Source organism: Notamacropus eugenii, chromosome 7 (genome assembly GCF_028372415.1).
Source record: "Notamacropus eugenii isolate mMacEug1 chromosome 7, mMacEug1.pri_v2, whole genome shotgun sequence".
NCBI classification, from domain to species: Eukaryota; Metazoa; Chordata; class Mammalia; order Diprotodontia; family Macropodidae; genus Notamacropus; species Notamacropus eugenii.
In genome coordinates, this window is record NC_092878.1 from 145,915,258 (window position 1) to 145,931,424 (window position 16,167).

At 36.6% G+C, this 16,167-nt stretch overlaps 1 protein-coding gene across 2 annotated transcripts in view; it reads right to left on the reverse strand.

Moving 5' to 3' along the window:
- FGF5 (fibroblast growth factor 5) overlaps positions 1-14,535 on the reverse strand; it is a 30,825-nt gene extending 16,290 nt beyond the window's left edge. Inside the window, exons 1-2 of one of the 2 annotated variants that reach the window (XM_072623271.1) lie at positions 14,074-14,535; positions 3,858-3,961 (exon numbers count right to left, since the gene is read on the reverse strand). In XM_072623271.1, coding sequence (XP_072479372.1) covers positions 3,858-3,961; positions 14,074-14,431 — 462 coding nt within the window. In that variant the 5' untranslated portion in view covers positions 14,432-14,535. The remainder of the gene's footprint in view (positions 1-3,857; positions 3,962-14,073) is intronic. The other variant, XM_072623270.1, reaches the window with a different exon arrangement.
- Between the last annotated feature and the right edge of the window lie 1,632 nt (positions 14,536-16,167).

A 16,167-nucleotide genomic window follows, 5' to 3' on the forward strand; every position in this document is an offset into this window, starting at 1 on the left:
CTAGCACTGATAAACTGAGATAATGTGAGTGGTGGCCTTGGACTTCCCCACTGAATTCATAGTGGTTTCTATTTTTTATTTTCTTTTTTTTGCTGCCAGGGAAAATTAATTGAGAGTCTAATCCAGGATACTACACTTGACCAGCTTGTCCTATTTATGGCATATTGCACCTTATTAGTGTAGTACTAAAATGTGTCTTCTTATTCAGAAGTCAAACTGAATGCTGGTCTTTTTTCTTCAAAAAGTAGAACCTGTAAGCCTTCTGTATACACTGCTTTGGGTGTGCGATTTTATATATAAATAAAAGTATTTTGTATTTTTTTCAACAGAATTGCCAAAGACACAGTAGTATGTAATAAATAATGGTCAAATTTTGAATGAATGAAAGTAACTGAACTAAGCATTTTTGCTATGACACCAAACCTTTGTAAATCTGAACAGTACATTTTCTCTAAAGCAGATAAGTAAAATCAATTTTGAGGGAACAAAAACCAGGCCTCCTTTATGCCCCAAACTCAGGCTAATTATAAGGAGCTAGAATTGGTTTCTCATCATAACAAATACTAATAGGGTGATTGTGAAGATTGAATGAGAGAATATTTGTGAAGCACACAGCATATTGCCTGTTAGACAGCAGGCACTTGTTCCCATCTCCTTCTCTAGTCAAGAGTCTAGGCTAATGTTTGTAGGTCTGGGAGACTGCTGATCAGTAGGCATTTAATCACTGATGAACTTACAGGAAATAAATGCATCTAAAAAATCCATTTTTGAGCTTTGAAGAGTCATCTTGAGGTTTAATCAAGTTTTATAACATTGCTGACCAAAACCTACCCATTAAATTCATATAACATACCTAATCAATCTATCAACAACCATTTATTAAGTGCCTGTTACCTGCCAGCTATTGTTCAAGGCCCTTGGGGTACTGTAACAAAAAGAAAGCAGGCTCTTCCTTGCCTCAAAGTCTTTCCATTCTTTCCAGGGACACACACACATAAAAGTATGGACAAAATACTTATACAAAATAACTTAGTGGGGGTAGCATCAGCAGTCTCATGTAGGTAGACTGAAGTTGAAAATATGGTACCAAAGAATCTAGCTCAAGATGATACCCCGAAAATATAACATAAAATGCTAATAAAATGCCATAATTAGAACTTTCCAACCGAGTAAGATAATCTAAATGTTTCCATATGGGACTTAGAAGAACAGTACTTTCTTTTGCATATGTTTACCTAGCTACAAGATAATTTTGAACACTTGGGATGTGCCTTCATATCCAAGCTAGTAATTCTGTATGTATTCAGTAAACTTCAATCATGATAATTTCAAAACAACAACAGCAGAAGTAGAAAGCCAATGTATTTTTCTCAGCAAAGTTTGGGAATTGAGGACAGCATTGATTATAGGAAGAATTTCCTCACTTGCACTTTTAGCACTGACTTTGTAAGGACTATCACTGGCCGTAGTACCTTGAACCTACGCAGGTACGTACTAGGTGTCTTTTTTGATCTGAATGCTCTAGCTCTACAGGAAAGCTCAGTATCTTTATAAAATTATTTATTGAAAATAACTCAAAATTATTCATGCAGATTTTATAATATGGTTTATAATGTTGTTGTACTGCACCTGTCGTAAGAATCTAAACTAATCAATGTTTGGGAAATAGCATTAAGTTTTCAAAATCTTAAACAGGACTTTTAAAACAAGGAAAAACAATCTGTGCATAGGACTGATAATTGCTAGGATTAATATTGTTTCTAAATCCAGAATCCTTAAAAATGAATTAATTTATAATTTAATTATTTTTTCACACAGAGAAAAAGGTCCCATAACGCCCAGTAAGCTCAGATAAGAGAATGAGGGCTTGAAAAATTTGGTTTTGAAAGATTCCACATAATTGTAGAACTTAACATTTATCTCTGCTTCAGCTTAAAGTCATCAAAATGACTTTTATATCAAAGCATTTCAGTGAGTGATGAGAACAAGACTTGCCTTGTACTGTTTAAAACTCATTAGGCCATGAAATAACTTTATCCTGCCAAGCCAAGACAGGAGACCTTCTACTGTTTTTTGCATTATCTGTGTTATTTAGACCAGCCGTCTTTAGACATTTGGGTCAAGTTTCTGGAAATGTATTTCTTGAATTTGACTGAGGAATTGAGTATCCTATCTTCATAGCCTAATGTAGCTAATTGGCATCCATTTGTAATTCAGTACTCTTGGTGACAATTATTCTTAACCTGGCCCAAGTTTAATCTAATTTATGTAAACCATAGGCTAGCAATGTGTAAACAAAATAGTAAGGTTCTCCTCTACCTAAAATGAAGATTATCAAAAAATAAGACTATATTTAATATGGCTAAGTTCAAATATATAAAAATCTATTATTTTATCTTTTTACAAGTAAAAGTAGATGGGTGAGAAAATATTCTATTCGTCAGAGATAGCTTTATTATTGATGTCTATCCTTTATCTGGATTTTGATTTTTATAATGATAATGGGATTTGTGATAGAATGGGGATATCCTACATTTCCCCAAATGATACTATGGCAAAATAAATATAAGAAAAGGGAGTTGTTCAAAATAGTATATCATTATAGTTGCCATATTGTAAAATTCTGGCTTTGAAAATTATGTTCTTATAAACACACACACATATTAAATACATAAATTATTGTTTTAAGTTAATTGGAATGAGAGATTACATATTCACCAGGACTTCTCCGTTATCTTAAAAGTATTCTATAACTTTAGGCTGTGCTGTAGGGCCGGGAAATATTTCATATCCTGCTGTTCATTCCAAGAAGCAGAGATTTTTTTTTTAAAGGCACACTAAGTGGTACAATCATCATATTATAATACATTTAACTGGTATGTGAGATTATCAGTCAAATCATCTCTAAAATTACCATAAATGTTTTTTTTCCCTTTATTGAATCAATATGTTTCTCCTGTCAATTATTGTTCATTTTAATCTCCTTTAAAAGCATTTTTTTTTTCAGAGTAATGCTTCTAAATCTTTGTTCACTGCATTGGAAAAAAAAAATCTTACACTTGTATTTATTTTTTTGAGTAAGTCCTCTCCCTTTGGTGCCAGGAAAACAATGATTTATATGGTGGTAATAAGCACTATAGTATCATAAAAAACAAGGAATATTTCTGAATCAAAATAATCTTAGAAGTCTTTTTAGACATAAAAGTAATTATTTTATGAGAGTTAAATAAAAAAGATAGAATACATGGAAATGAAACCTAGGGGAGAGAGAATATATAAGGTTTGCATACTTTCCATTCAAGAAACAAATGAAATTATTTATCTACATATGAATTTGCAATCTATGAAATGCAAACTAATATACAATATGTATTAGGTAATATTTTTATATAATCTTTTAAAAAAAACCTATTGTATGGCAGGATCTTTTCTAGGCATAATAAACTAAAAATGAAAATAAGTGTCCTGATCATAAATTAGGTAGATATTCATGAACTTCATTTGGATTATTTGTATTCATTCCATTGCTAAGCATTGAAAATTCACATTTAAAAAGTAAAATAATGTTATTTCTATATGTGCTTATTTCTGAGTGAGGATATTTGAATCCAATAAAAATGTTTGAGTAAATGAGGTAAGTATCAAACATAACTGCAAAAAGAAGTTTTGCTAAGATGTAAATGAACTGTAAGTTTAATATACATATGTACACACATACATATGCATATATATATATATTCAGACACATATATATCCCTAGACAAGTTGTCACCTGTACCTATGATTTTGGAAAATAACTTTGCACATAAAGTTTCCTTAACATCTTTAATTAATGAACATAATGCAATTCTACTTACACTTGCATGGAGTTTTCCCTTTTTTGACATCGCTAAAAATTTGTTGCTGAAAACTCCTCGTATTCCTACAATCCCCTGAGACACAGCAAATATTTCCAAAATACCTAGGATGACAGAAATCCCAAAATAAAACACAGATTGTTTGATAATGCTGTGAAGAATTCAATTTATATGTAGTTTCTCTTTATTTTATATCTTCTTCGTAAAACCTAATCTGCTTTCTTGTTTTGATTAACATTAACTTTGAGAAAATTGGTTATCACCTTAAATTATTAATTGCAGGTTCCAGAGATATTTTATTAATATTTCTTTTTGTTATAAATACTCAAATGTTTTTTTTTTTTGCAAACACTAATCCACATTTACTAAATAGTATTTGATGATGATACCTTTTATATAGAAATTCAAGAAATTTTTTCATTGGCACTGTCTAAAATCCAACTCAGGGTTTTTGGCAAGACTATAAACCTCCTTTTCTATTAAAATTGGGGATTTCATTCCTCAAGTCAAGTATAAAGAAATGAAAGCACTAAAAATGTTACCTCTTTAAATTCAATTTTGACAAATATTTACAACTAGACAAGCATATCATCTACCTTAATTTATTAAACAGTATGTTATTACATAAATGCTACGTTACATAAGGTAATGTTCACATTACAGGTATTTAGGAACTATTGGTTTGATAAAATTAAGTTTAATAGAATAAAGCTTTTATAGCTTGTGTTTTTATGGAAATATGAAAATTTAAGTAGAATTACTTAATTTTTATTGTATATATTAGTCCAATACTATTAAAACTTTTTTGTCTCTGTTCCTTTATTTGGAAAATTATATATCCATAGGGATTAAGGAACAAGTAATAGATGATAGAAAATTGTAAATGAAACAACTTTGATTTAATTCCATAGATTTGCATTTTGAGAATCAATACTATGCCATAAAAATGAGTCTTATAATATAACTTTAAGCATCTTATAGTCATATAAACATTAGAGAAACAATGGGTGATATTGTGGGGATAAATTTCTCTAGTTTTCCATTTTTTCCCATTATCTACAAAAAAAAGTCCACTGTGGACCTAACAACACTTCCAGCAAACCTGATATACAGTACTCCATATTTATAAACTATATTTTAAAACTTGAACATATTTGTATCACAGAAAGATGTTCTAGTTCACATTAAGGTATCCCTAAGGAGTTCCTGAAAAAGCCAATTCTTCCTGGCATATGGGAAATATATATTTTTAAAATTCTTCCATTTACACTCGACTTTTCAGAAACTTAATCAGCTCCCTAAAGTGAAGTGGACCTAAATACAACACTACTGAAAGAACTCTCTCAGTTAAATCTCATGAGATTACCTGATCAGTTGATAATCTCCCCAATGTGATCCCCATATGGTAATCTCTCCATATGATCCCCATAGGATCATATGAAGGACTTTTTGGGAAAAAACAAAACAAAACAAAACAGATCAACATTCTTAGGTGTGAGTGCACAGCTTTCATTAAAGAAGACAATGGATAATTTGAAGATGTTCACTTTAAATTAAACTCCTAAAGTAAAAAAAAAAATATGTTTGCTATTAAGATACGAACAAATATACTAGTTACTTAAGTTACTGCCCTGTTTGTTCTGATTTTCAACATATTTCAAATACTCTTTACTAAATCTTATGGGACAAACTATTTAACAAAGAAGCAGATCTAACAGTAGGAAATCAATTAACGACTTATTTTAAGGCTGTTATTAATTTTGTTTATAAAGAACTCCAGGTAAAAGTTCTATGAGAATTTTTTTTGCATTGATTGTGTGTGAAAGAGAGAAAGAAAAAAAAAAACAAGAAGAGAGAAAAACAGCAACCATCCCTCCCCAAATGGAGTAAGTGTGGCAGGGGGACAGATACATTCTATGATATTTCCCCCTAATATTACTAAGATCTCCACATTCTAAAGTTTCCTATCTGAGTTTCAAGAAAATGAACCCAAATTCATCATTCAGATGACCTTGGAGTATTTAAAAATGAAATGCACTATGTCTGTAAATACTTCTGAGTGCTTGAGTGAAAATATACTGACAGAGAACAACAAAATAAGATAACATATTGGAAGTACATTTCTCAACTGCAAAAGTAATAGTTTTAAGACTTTTAGTTAAAAGATAGCATTGATATATCTGAGTAGCAATGAACACTCTAGCAATTGTACATGGTTGATTTGTGATATCAAATGTAGTGTAATTTACTCTATCTGGGTTTTGAAGAACAAAAAGTATCTTGACTTTTAACATTAACATAGTACAACCGTTTTGGGGTTATTGAATTTTTGAATCATTGGATCATTGAATTTTTTATGAGACAAACTGTATTTTGAGGGATATATTCCTGATAAATTCCCCTCTTGGGAAATTTAGACTTTCCTATACTTAAAATGAGATTTGCTTTAATAGAATATAATATTAAATATTTGCAGTTGGTTCTTATACTTTTGCATTTCTTAATCTGAAAAGTGCAGTCTATTTGCACAAGCTTTGCTAATTCACATACGCATTACTATAGATCCAGGGCAGACATTTTAGAACTTATTTTAATATTATGGCAAACATTACGAAAATGGTGTTAAGGGCAGTAAGTCCGAAGCAACTCGAGCAGAAGTTTCATGGTAATTCATTTGTATTAGACATTGGACTGAATTTTGTATTTTCTTTCATTCCATATACTCCTAGGATTTTCTGGAAACCAACTGATCTTTCATATTTACTATGCCAAATCTCAGTAAGCAAATCAGACCTAGGATTATGGTTGTGTGTACATGAATGCACATATTCATGGAAATACTAAGTGCTATACTTGGCTAATATTGGTCATAAAGAAGGTAGTAACTATCCATCTCTATTGTCCTTGGAAGCCTAGAAGCTTGAATACCGAAACCACATTGTACTAGCAATCATATTATAGCAACCAAAAGGACAAACCCGAAATTGAATGTGTGGTTAACATAACTGTTGAATAGAAAATGAATCATGAAAATTACAGCAAGTTCATATTCTTGACTCAGACTCCCATCCCTCCTTTTAGTACCCTTGATTTCCTCCTCAGTAACCACCCTTTCCTTCTCAGTGTTTTCTCTAATCAGAGAAGAAAATTATTTGAGATAACTTACCCTGAAGTTTTAGTGATTTAATGTGCTAACCCTTCCAGAATGTTTGCATTTTAAAAGGAGATTGCAAGGAGGGGGAAATGCTAAATTCAAAGAAATACATCACTAACAGAACAATTGTAAGAACTGTATAATACCTGAGCATGGAAGATATTTTGAGCAGAGCATATCTTTGGTTGCTCCCAAGTGACAGGACACAAGCACCTATATTCTCCACTTAACCATCAGGCCAACTCATTGTTTCAAGGTAAACATACTCAATTATGAATCATAGTACAGCAAATGCGAATGTTGAAAAGCAGCAAAAAATTATTAGGAAAATTAATGTTTTCTTGATATCTTTTTGCTCTGGGATTTTAATGCCAGAGGAATATATTTGAGTTAGAAAATAATACAGAATGTGCCTGTTGTGCAAGTATAACAAGAGATATAATAATATAAACAATTACTTCTTCCATGAATATTTCTCTGTTCTGTAATGCCATGTAGTAGAAGCTATAGCAAAGTGAAGAAGCAGAAAAAAATATGGGCAAAATTCAGGCACGGTTCTTCTGGAAATCCTCAAAGTGACCCCCTGAATAACCTTACATTGGCCAAATCCACCAGATAATCCTTTCTGGTCAATTAAGCCAATGTAAACCAAGAAAAGAACTTTTGGGGTTTTAAACAATATACAGATGGGCAGCCTACAGGGATTTTATCTAATATTCATAGTCAAGAAGTGGCATCGTCATTTAGTTTTAATTTCCTTATCTGTGAAATATGTATGTAGCTCATACCTCCCAGGGTTGTGATTCCTAGAGGATATGCTCTGTGTAAAGCACTTGGCTAACCTGAATGTGTTATAAGAATGCTGTTATTTGTATCTGCCTGATGGTCAGTACAGAGACCATCACAGAAAACTTAATATATTTTAAAGAATCAGATTAATGAGACGATTGCCTAATTTTGACTTCCCTTGAACAAAGTAGACATGGCTTCTCATCCATTTTGCCTGGGAAGAGCATAATTATGGGTGTTAATATATTACAATAGAACAATTGGCCAATCCAGTTGTGCTCATATGTACACCCATACTTTTAAATCAGTGAAAAAATAGCACTTTGGACAAAATCAAAAGATGAAGTTTTTCAATTTTCAGGCAAACATTTTGGCTTCATTGAGATGTAGCCTTTGCCTATGCCACAACTCATCCAAAAACATGTTAATTCACAAGGGATTCCCAGGAAAATTGCTATGACATTTCAAAAGCATTTGCATTCCAGCTATATTTGAAACATATAAGAAAAAGGGGATGAGGTGAGGTGGAACAGGATGAGATAGAAACCTTTACAGATCTATTAAATCAATGAAGGAGACTTCTATTATTCCTTTTTATTTCCAAATGGAATCTAGAGTTGTTTATTTTACAAATGAAGAGGCTAAAGCCCAGAGAAGGGAATAACAAACCCAGGGTTTGAAACTACATCTTCTGATTACTGATCTAGGACTCTTTACTTGAGACCACCGCCATCCTGATAAGTATATCAAAGAACCTAAGAATGCATGACACTGATAATTCTATACTAACCTAACTTCCCATTCAAATTCTTTCAAAATTGGTGGGGACTTAGTGAACCAGGTCTAGAATAAGAGATCCTAAATTGAAATCAAAATTTGGCCACTTCCTTTCTACTTCTGTGACTTTAACCTCTGGGTCTTGGTTTCCTCATCTGTAAAAGGAGGCAGTTGGACTACAAGATGTCCAGGTTCCTGTCCTGCCCAGCTCCGAATCTATAATTCTAAAATTTATCCTTTTGAATTGAGATCTCCAAAAATTTGAAGTTTCCTAATGTCGTAAAATATGTCCACATTCCATCTGTTAAAATGTTAATGTTTGAAATAACTTTTTGAATGTACATGAATGTTAGAATGACTTTGCATAGCAAAACCTTAACTTTTCTCAAGGGGCAAGCATAAAAAGTGAACATGTTTTGAATAGTTCTTTGCCTTTGCTGCAAAAAATACACGCTAGCACTGTTCAGTGTTGTTTCAAGACCCTTTTAATAATCATCAGTTTTCTTAAATGTGCTCTTTTCCAACCCTATCTCTTCTACTATCACTGTTATCGTATGCAAAGTCCTTCGTTCAATCACTTTCTCTGTGCTTCAGATGCATGAAGTCTACAACTTGGTCACATTGCGGTACTATAGAAATAATTCTGGTTATGAAGTCAGAAGAAATAAGTCCAAATCTTGGCTCACACATTTACTACCTATGGAATCTTGAATAGGTAATTTCATTTCTATGTGCCTTCATTTCCTCATCTGTAAAAGAAGGTGGTTGAACTTCTTCTACTAACCCTTCCTCTTCTGAATCTTAAGCTTCTAAATGATAGAAGTGCATTTTAAGAAATCCTAAGTGACAGGACATAACTGACATAGGTTTTTTTAAGTACCTGTAGGAGGAAGGAAATAAGGCACTGTTGGGTATGGGGCTGTGCTATCAAAATTGCCTAGAAGCAGGAATCAAAGTTTAAACTCCTTGGCATCCTTCACAGTACCCAACATAGTGCTGATCATGTAAAAAATAAACAATAACATGAAAAGAGTATATTTATGTCATACTTCATAGCACACGTCACATTTGACATTTACTACAACTGTGCATGATGGGAGTATTAAAGTATTATCATGATCATTTTTACAAATAAGAAAATGAAAACGCAGAGAGGAGTAAGGAATTTGCCCCATGTCACACAGCAAGCAGATGGTGAAGCCAGTATTGGGAAATGAGGCTTCAGCCTCCACTCTAATTTTGCTCTCAGCAGAGTTACAAACTCTGGGAACCAAACACCTGCATGAACTCAATCTTCATATCCCATTTTTTGGGAAGGTGGAGGGATTTCTGTTACCAAGGAGGGTGCAGTTGCAGGACAGAGGAGTGGTCTGTAATGAAATGACTATGATATAAAAACAAAAGGTATCAATACAACATTAAATATACATGCTAGGGATAGGGTCTGGACTTGTGATTTAATGGGCATAGGGAACCCCTGGATCAGGAAATGCCTTCTGCTAAAGCAGATCAGCACCTTCTTTTCAACTTATAGCTTGAGAATGTTGCCAGATCATTAGCAAGAGGTTAAATGATTCACCCAGGGTCACTCAGGTAGTATACGTAAGAGGTGAGACCTAAACCCAGGTCCTTCCTGGTTCTGGCTAGCAGGTCATGTGCTCTCTCCATACTATGGAGAGGTATTAGAAACCTAGTAACTGAAATTCCTTACTGTTAAGAAACCTAAAGTTCACATTGTCCAATGAGAAGAAATTGCACTTCAGTGTTAACTCTAGAAAGCGGTCTAGTTCATCCTGAATGATACACAGATATTCCTTATGTGGCTAAGGAAAGACCTGTGAGGGAGTAGGTCATAGTGAATCAGGCTTTAAATTTCAAGAAGGTTTCTGTTCAAATCCTGCATCTGACGTATACTGACTGTAAATCATTTAATTCCTCTAGGTTCCAAGCAACTCTTTAAACCAAATTTCAGAATAGTTTGCTCCCCAAAGCTTTCCTTAGATCATTGAAATCCCAGCTCTTCACATTGGCACAAAAAGGAAAGACAAAAGATTTATGAATTCTGAAGACCTATCCAATACTGTGATGAAGTATGAAAGAATTAAGGAAATTAAAACTTTTATTTGACTGGCATTTGAAGATAATTAACTTTTTATATAAAGACATAGATTTAGCCAGAGAGAGGCAATGTAGTATCATGGAAGGATACTAAGAAAAGAATCAGAAGATTTGGGTCTGAAGATAGAGGCATTTGATCTTGAGAAAGTCCGTAAACCTCAGTTTCCTTACTGTAAAATAGAAGTAAACCCTTCTCTACCTACTTTACAGGTTTGTTGTGAGGATCAAAAGAGATATGTGTAAAACACCCTGTAAACCTCAATGTGTTATAGAAATAAAGCTATCATTATCACATCATTCCTAGCTGTTTGAAACAGTGTACGCCAGTCAACAGGAAGCAAACCAAGGTGAAGGATACCTCTGAGTGCCCATAGGCCACTCTCTGAGACTATAAATTGAAGATCAGGTGTCAATGATATCCATGGATAGAGTGAATTTCCTCACTGGAAAGTTCTTGGATTAAATCAAACAAACAAACAGATTCTGGCCAACAAATTATTTTCTTAATTGAATTTGCCTTGATGTTCGCTGTTAACCTTAGATATATTTTGCCTTCTCTTTCTCTTGAATAACCTCTCATACTCTAGCAACAATGGAACTCCAGCCTTCTTCCTTTTCTTTTTTCTCAGCAATTCTTTGTAAAGAGGGAAATCTAGAAATTAGGGTTTCCTGATCAGAAGTCAATCCCTTTCCTCCTCCCACTGAAACACACAACATATATACTTCTCCCTTGTTCTGCTTAGACCTGCTCAGATACAACAGGCCATGTTTTGTCCTTTTATGACTGACTTTCTTTTCAGAATGGAAGATTGGAACCAGAATTTGTACAAGAATTGTTTTCCGTAATTAGAAATACTTATGTACAAAAACATATAAATCATAAACAAAGGAGGAAAGAAAGAGGGACTTAATGTGGTTACCAGCCAAGGTTGATCTAAAAAAAGACTTGGGGAAGGAAGTGGGGATGGGGGTTTTGAAACACCATCTACAGTAGTGTTCAAAGTGATTCCTTTGGAGGAATGAAGGAGGTTGTGTAAGGTGGAAAAGACCTGAGGCTGACAATTGTGGATCCTGAGCAGGCCCAAAGTTTCTGGTACTAATGATTAGAGTGGAGTGGAGTGTGATGGAATGGAAAATTTCTTTTCTACAAATCCCAGGGTGGGATCCCTTCAACCCAACAGGTATAACAGCCTAAGAAACAATGAGAGAACATCGACAGAGCACCCTAAGTATATATAGCCATACATTCCCCAGATCTTGGAGGAGGGAAGAGTTCTTATGGTTTATATGAGATGCATGTATGCTCTCAGGAGTCAAAATCCAGAGTCCTCTATCTTTTCTGTGGAAGTTGGGGAGAGACCTAGACTTATTTTATCCAGTTACACTAACTCTGCCATCCAGCCAAAGCTATAAAAAGTTAAGTTGGGAGTCTAGAACATGGAACACTGACTACCCAGCTCTACACTAGCACCAAACAACCATGAATGGAATATGGGATCCAGGGCCTGATGCAGAGAAACTGATGGTTCACTCTGCTAGGGACTTGAGACACTGTAAAGACAACCAGATACTGTAAAGGCAAAGTTTTCTCAATCCCAAGGAGGAGGCATTCTAGAACACCTCCTGCCCAATGCACATACATACACCAATGTGCCCCTCACCCAGTCCTGTGGCATCAGTTCTTTTATCTTTTTTTACCTTTTTTCAGTTTCTTTTATTTTCAGCCCCTAAGCTTCTGGAAGCAGCCTGGACTACTGCTGCCCTCTCTGTACTACCTTAGTGTGCCTTCTCAAACACTGCTTACAGCTATGAGCACTGGGGTGATGGATTCCAGTATCATAGACTTAAAGCTAGATGGGACCTACCTTACAGGTCATATATAAAAAAAAAAATCACCCCTTTTACATATAGGGAAACTGAGGCTCAGAGACTCAACTTCTTGGAACTAGCCAGAGTAATCCAGGCAACCTGAAAGCCCCCCAAACAACATGTAGCTTTAGTGTTTGAGTTAGCTTTGAGTCTGAGAGAAGTACTCTGAAGAAGAGGATACATAGAGCTCAGAAATCAGGGAAAGATGATAGCCTAGTTCTCTCTGTCTCTGTCTCTCTGTCTCTGTCTCTCTGTCTGTCTGTCTCTCCCCCACCTCTTCCTCCCTCCATATGTATCCATTCACAGTCTTACTTAAAATCCTCCTGATGGAATATTTTTTAAAATTATTTTTATGCCCCACTGAGGTATAAAAAATATTTTCTAGGGCTAATTCAGCAGTTGATTTCCCAGGATGCCTGGCTACTACCCACTAGACCCAAACAACCCATAAACCCAGTTGGCAAGTGGAAGACAAGAAAGGCAGAACAGTTCATTTGCATAAATGTCATTGTTTACCAAGAGAGATGTTAAAAGTATTTGAAGGAAAAACATGGTAGAAGAAGGAAGGCACATTTAGAGGTGAAATATAAATTTCATTTAAAAGGCTGATGGAAGGGAGTTGCAAACTTGGCAAAGTCGTATCTAACACAGAGTTCCTTTTCAGAAAAAGAGCTATGAATATTGAAGCCCTTACACCTTATTAGCACTTATATTCCAGGCCTGCCAGCTCTCCATTTCTTCATAAATAAATAACTGTCTTCTAATCTACCTCCAGGAATAATAAAGAGTGTTCTGACAACCATCATTATTAGGAACTGCAAATAGCCCAGTTGATTTCCATTCTGGTGTCAATCAAATCGCCCTGTTCAACGTGCCTGTTGGCAGAGTGACCATTTTCGGGATCTTTCGAAAATACAGCATGTAGTGGAGATTGGGAATGTGAGCGGGTGTCAAATGTCCTTAGAGAATTTTTGTGGAGATAGTTGGCTGTTCCTCGCAGTGTTGTGTTTTGCGATGAAGCAGTTGGGGCACAGAGGGCAAGGATGCACTTTAATTCTTAATGAAAATTCCAGCCATGCAATAAATTTGAGCTAAAGAGAAATTCATCAAGGAGAGGAGCTAGTAGGAAGGGAAAAGAGTGCATTGGAGGAGAGGAAGGAAGCAAGTATTTTTGTGTGTGTGTGTGGTTCTGATTGCTATCCTATGCTTTTACTGGTGTTTACATATAGAGGATGGGATAAGAGGCCACAGTGGTTTCTTAGTTAAACTACCCAAAGACCTGGACTGTAGGGATCTAGACATGAATAAACATACCCATATAGCTATGTGTGTGTCTAGGAAAGATGGGTCCCCACCCAGTTCGTGTGATTATAACCAGCACCGGTTTGGGTGTCAGTGTCCAAGGGTCGGGAAAGGATGTTTTTATTTCCCTGAACTCTCCACATTTCTCCCAGTTCGTCCGACACCTGGCGCTGCGGGGCCGGTTTTCTAGGGTAGCAAACAACTTACTTAGCATATTGGCTTCGTGGGAGCCGTTGACTTTGCCATCCGGATGGATCTGCAGATGGAAACCGATACCAACTCTGCAGTACAGACTGCCAGTCCGGCGCCCCGATGGGCTCCACTGAAAGCTGCTCCGCTCCGAGCCACTGCCTTTAATTCCCAGGGAAGAGGAGGAGGAGGGAGAAGAGGAAGAAGAAGCCAGGGGAGAAGTGTTGTTTCTGCCCCTACTGCCGCTGCCCCCTCGATTCCGGTTACTGGCTGTGGGTCCTAGTTGCGCTTTGGGAACGAGTTGCTTCTCTTCAGTCCGGGAGCTGCAGATCAGGTGGCCGAGGAAGAGGAGGAGGAAGAGGAAGGATAAGCTCATTCTTCCAGACCCAGGAGTCCTAAGAGCATCTTGTGAGGGTCCTCCCGGGATCCTTGGCCCCGGTGCGTCTGTGGTGGCGACGGCTGCGTGCCTATCCTGCCCCTTTCTCTGCACTCGGTGGACATAGCCTCAGAGGGGAGGGGGGGGGGGGTGGAGAAAAAAAGAGAGAGGGAGGGGGGAAAGTGCAGAGATAGGGGGGGAGAGAGAGAGAGAGAGAAAGAGAGAGAGAGAGAGAGAGAGAGAGAGAGAGAGAGAGAGAGAGAGAGAGAGAGAGAGAGAGAGAGAGAGAGAGAGAGAGCTTGAGGACAACCCGAACAATCTCAACCGTGGCCCAGGGATATTTATAACAGGAGTGATCTCACTGCTCAATGCATGCCTGCGAAGCTAGAAGACCTTTCTCCTCCATCCGCTGCTTTGTGTATGAGCCGGCCAGCGTGGTTAGGAAGCCTCGCTAAGGGAGGAGATGGGGGGGGGGGGGGGGGGAGGGAAGGACAGAAGAAGGGAAAAGATGAGCAGGAGGAGAAACAGGGAGGGAAAAAGGCTGCACCCTCAACTCTGGATGCATTCACAGGAGGGCCACCGCCAACAGCTCCTATTCACTACTGGCACAGGGTTAATCCCCATCCCACAGCAAAGCCTGGGAATCCCTGACACAAGGAAGACAGATCTTCCGGCAGGCAGTGGCGGAAATAGGTGATTTAAACATGGAAATGTGCCATTCTCCCCCGCCCTCACCATGCACACATCAGAAATACCTCCCTACCTCAACCCAGGTCACCATCTCCTTTCACAAGCAAATAACTTACTTCCCCCGCCTAACCATCTCCCTGAAGATCCCCCCTCCCCTAAAACCGGAATGTTTTCCCTCAAGGAATTCCTACCAGTGCTGAACACACTAGAACTGAAAGCCAAAAAGAGACTTCTCTGCTCCAGAAACTCCACATGAACAGAGAGGTTTCGTCTCTGGCATCTCAGTGCTAATTTCGACAGGTTTTGGTGGGAAGCCCGAAGGGGAATGGGGAAAATCAAATCCTTTAGGATTAGCAAAGGCCCAGACTGGTTAATTTCTGCACTTAAAACATCCATCCAGACTAACATCTATTGATACTCACTAGAATCCAAGACTAGAAATGGGCCTGGGGGTTCATTTGATTTTCCTACCTGAATATAAACTCCACCTACAAGGGTCCTGGACCAGAACTAGCATAGTGCCTAGACTATAGTAAGAACTTAAGAGATATTTGTCTATTCATTGATTAATTAATTGGTCATTCAGTCACTCACTTGAGATGCTCCAGTGATGAGAAACTCACTACCTATCAATCCTATTAATATATGTATTTGTTTTACTACTCCAATAAACTGCACTGTGTATTGCTATATGAACACATGCACTCAATCATTTATCCATGGAAGGACAGAGTCTGGGATAGTACAGAGATCTGCCTGAGTTGCTCTCCCTCCCACAAGGTTTTGCTTCTCTTTGGGGCATGCAGATCTGTTATTTGCAAAAGTATAATGAATTATTAATGATAGATAGTTTTTGATTTTAACTTTAAGAAAACTGAGAATGGAGGATTTCTCTATATAAAATACTCCAATAGCTGAAAAATATACCTCACTTGTATTCTTTCTGTAGTCTGCAAATGTACTGAAGCTATAAACTACATTCTGATACATTATTCACGGGAAATCTTAATAAAAAAACTATCATAAGCCAATTATGCAAGTTCACA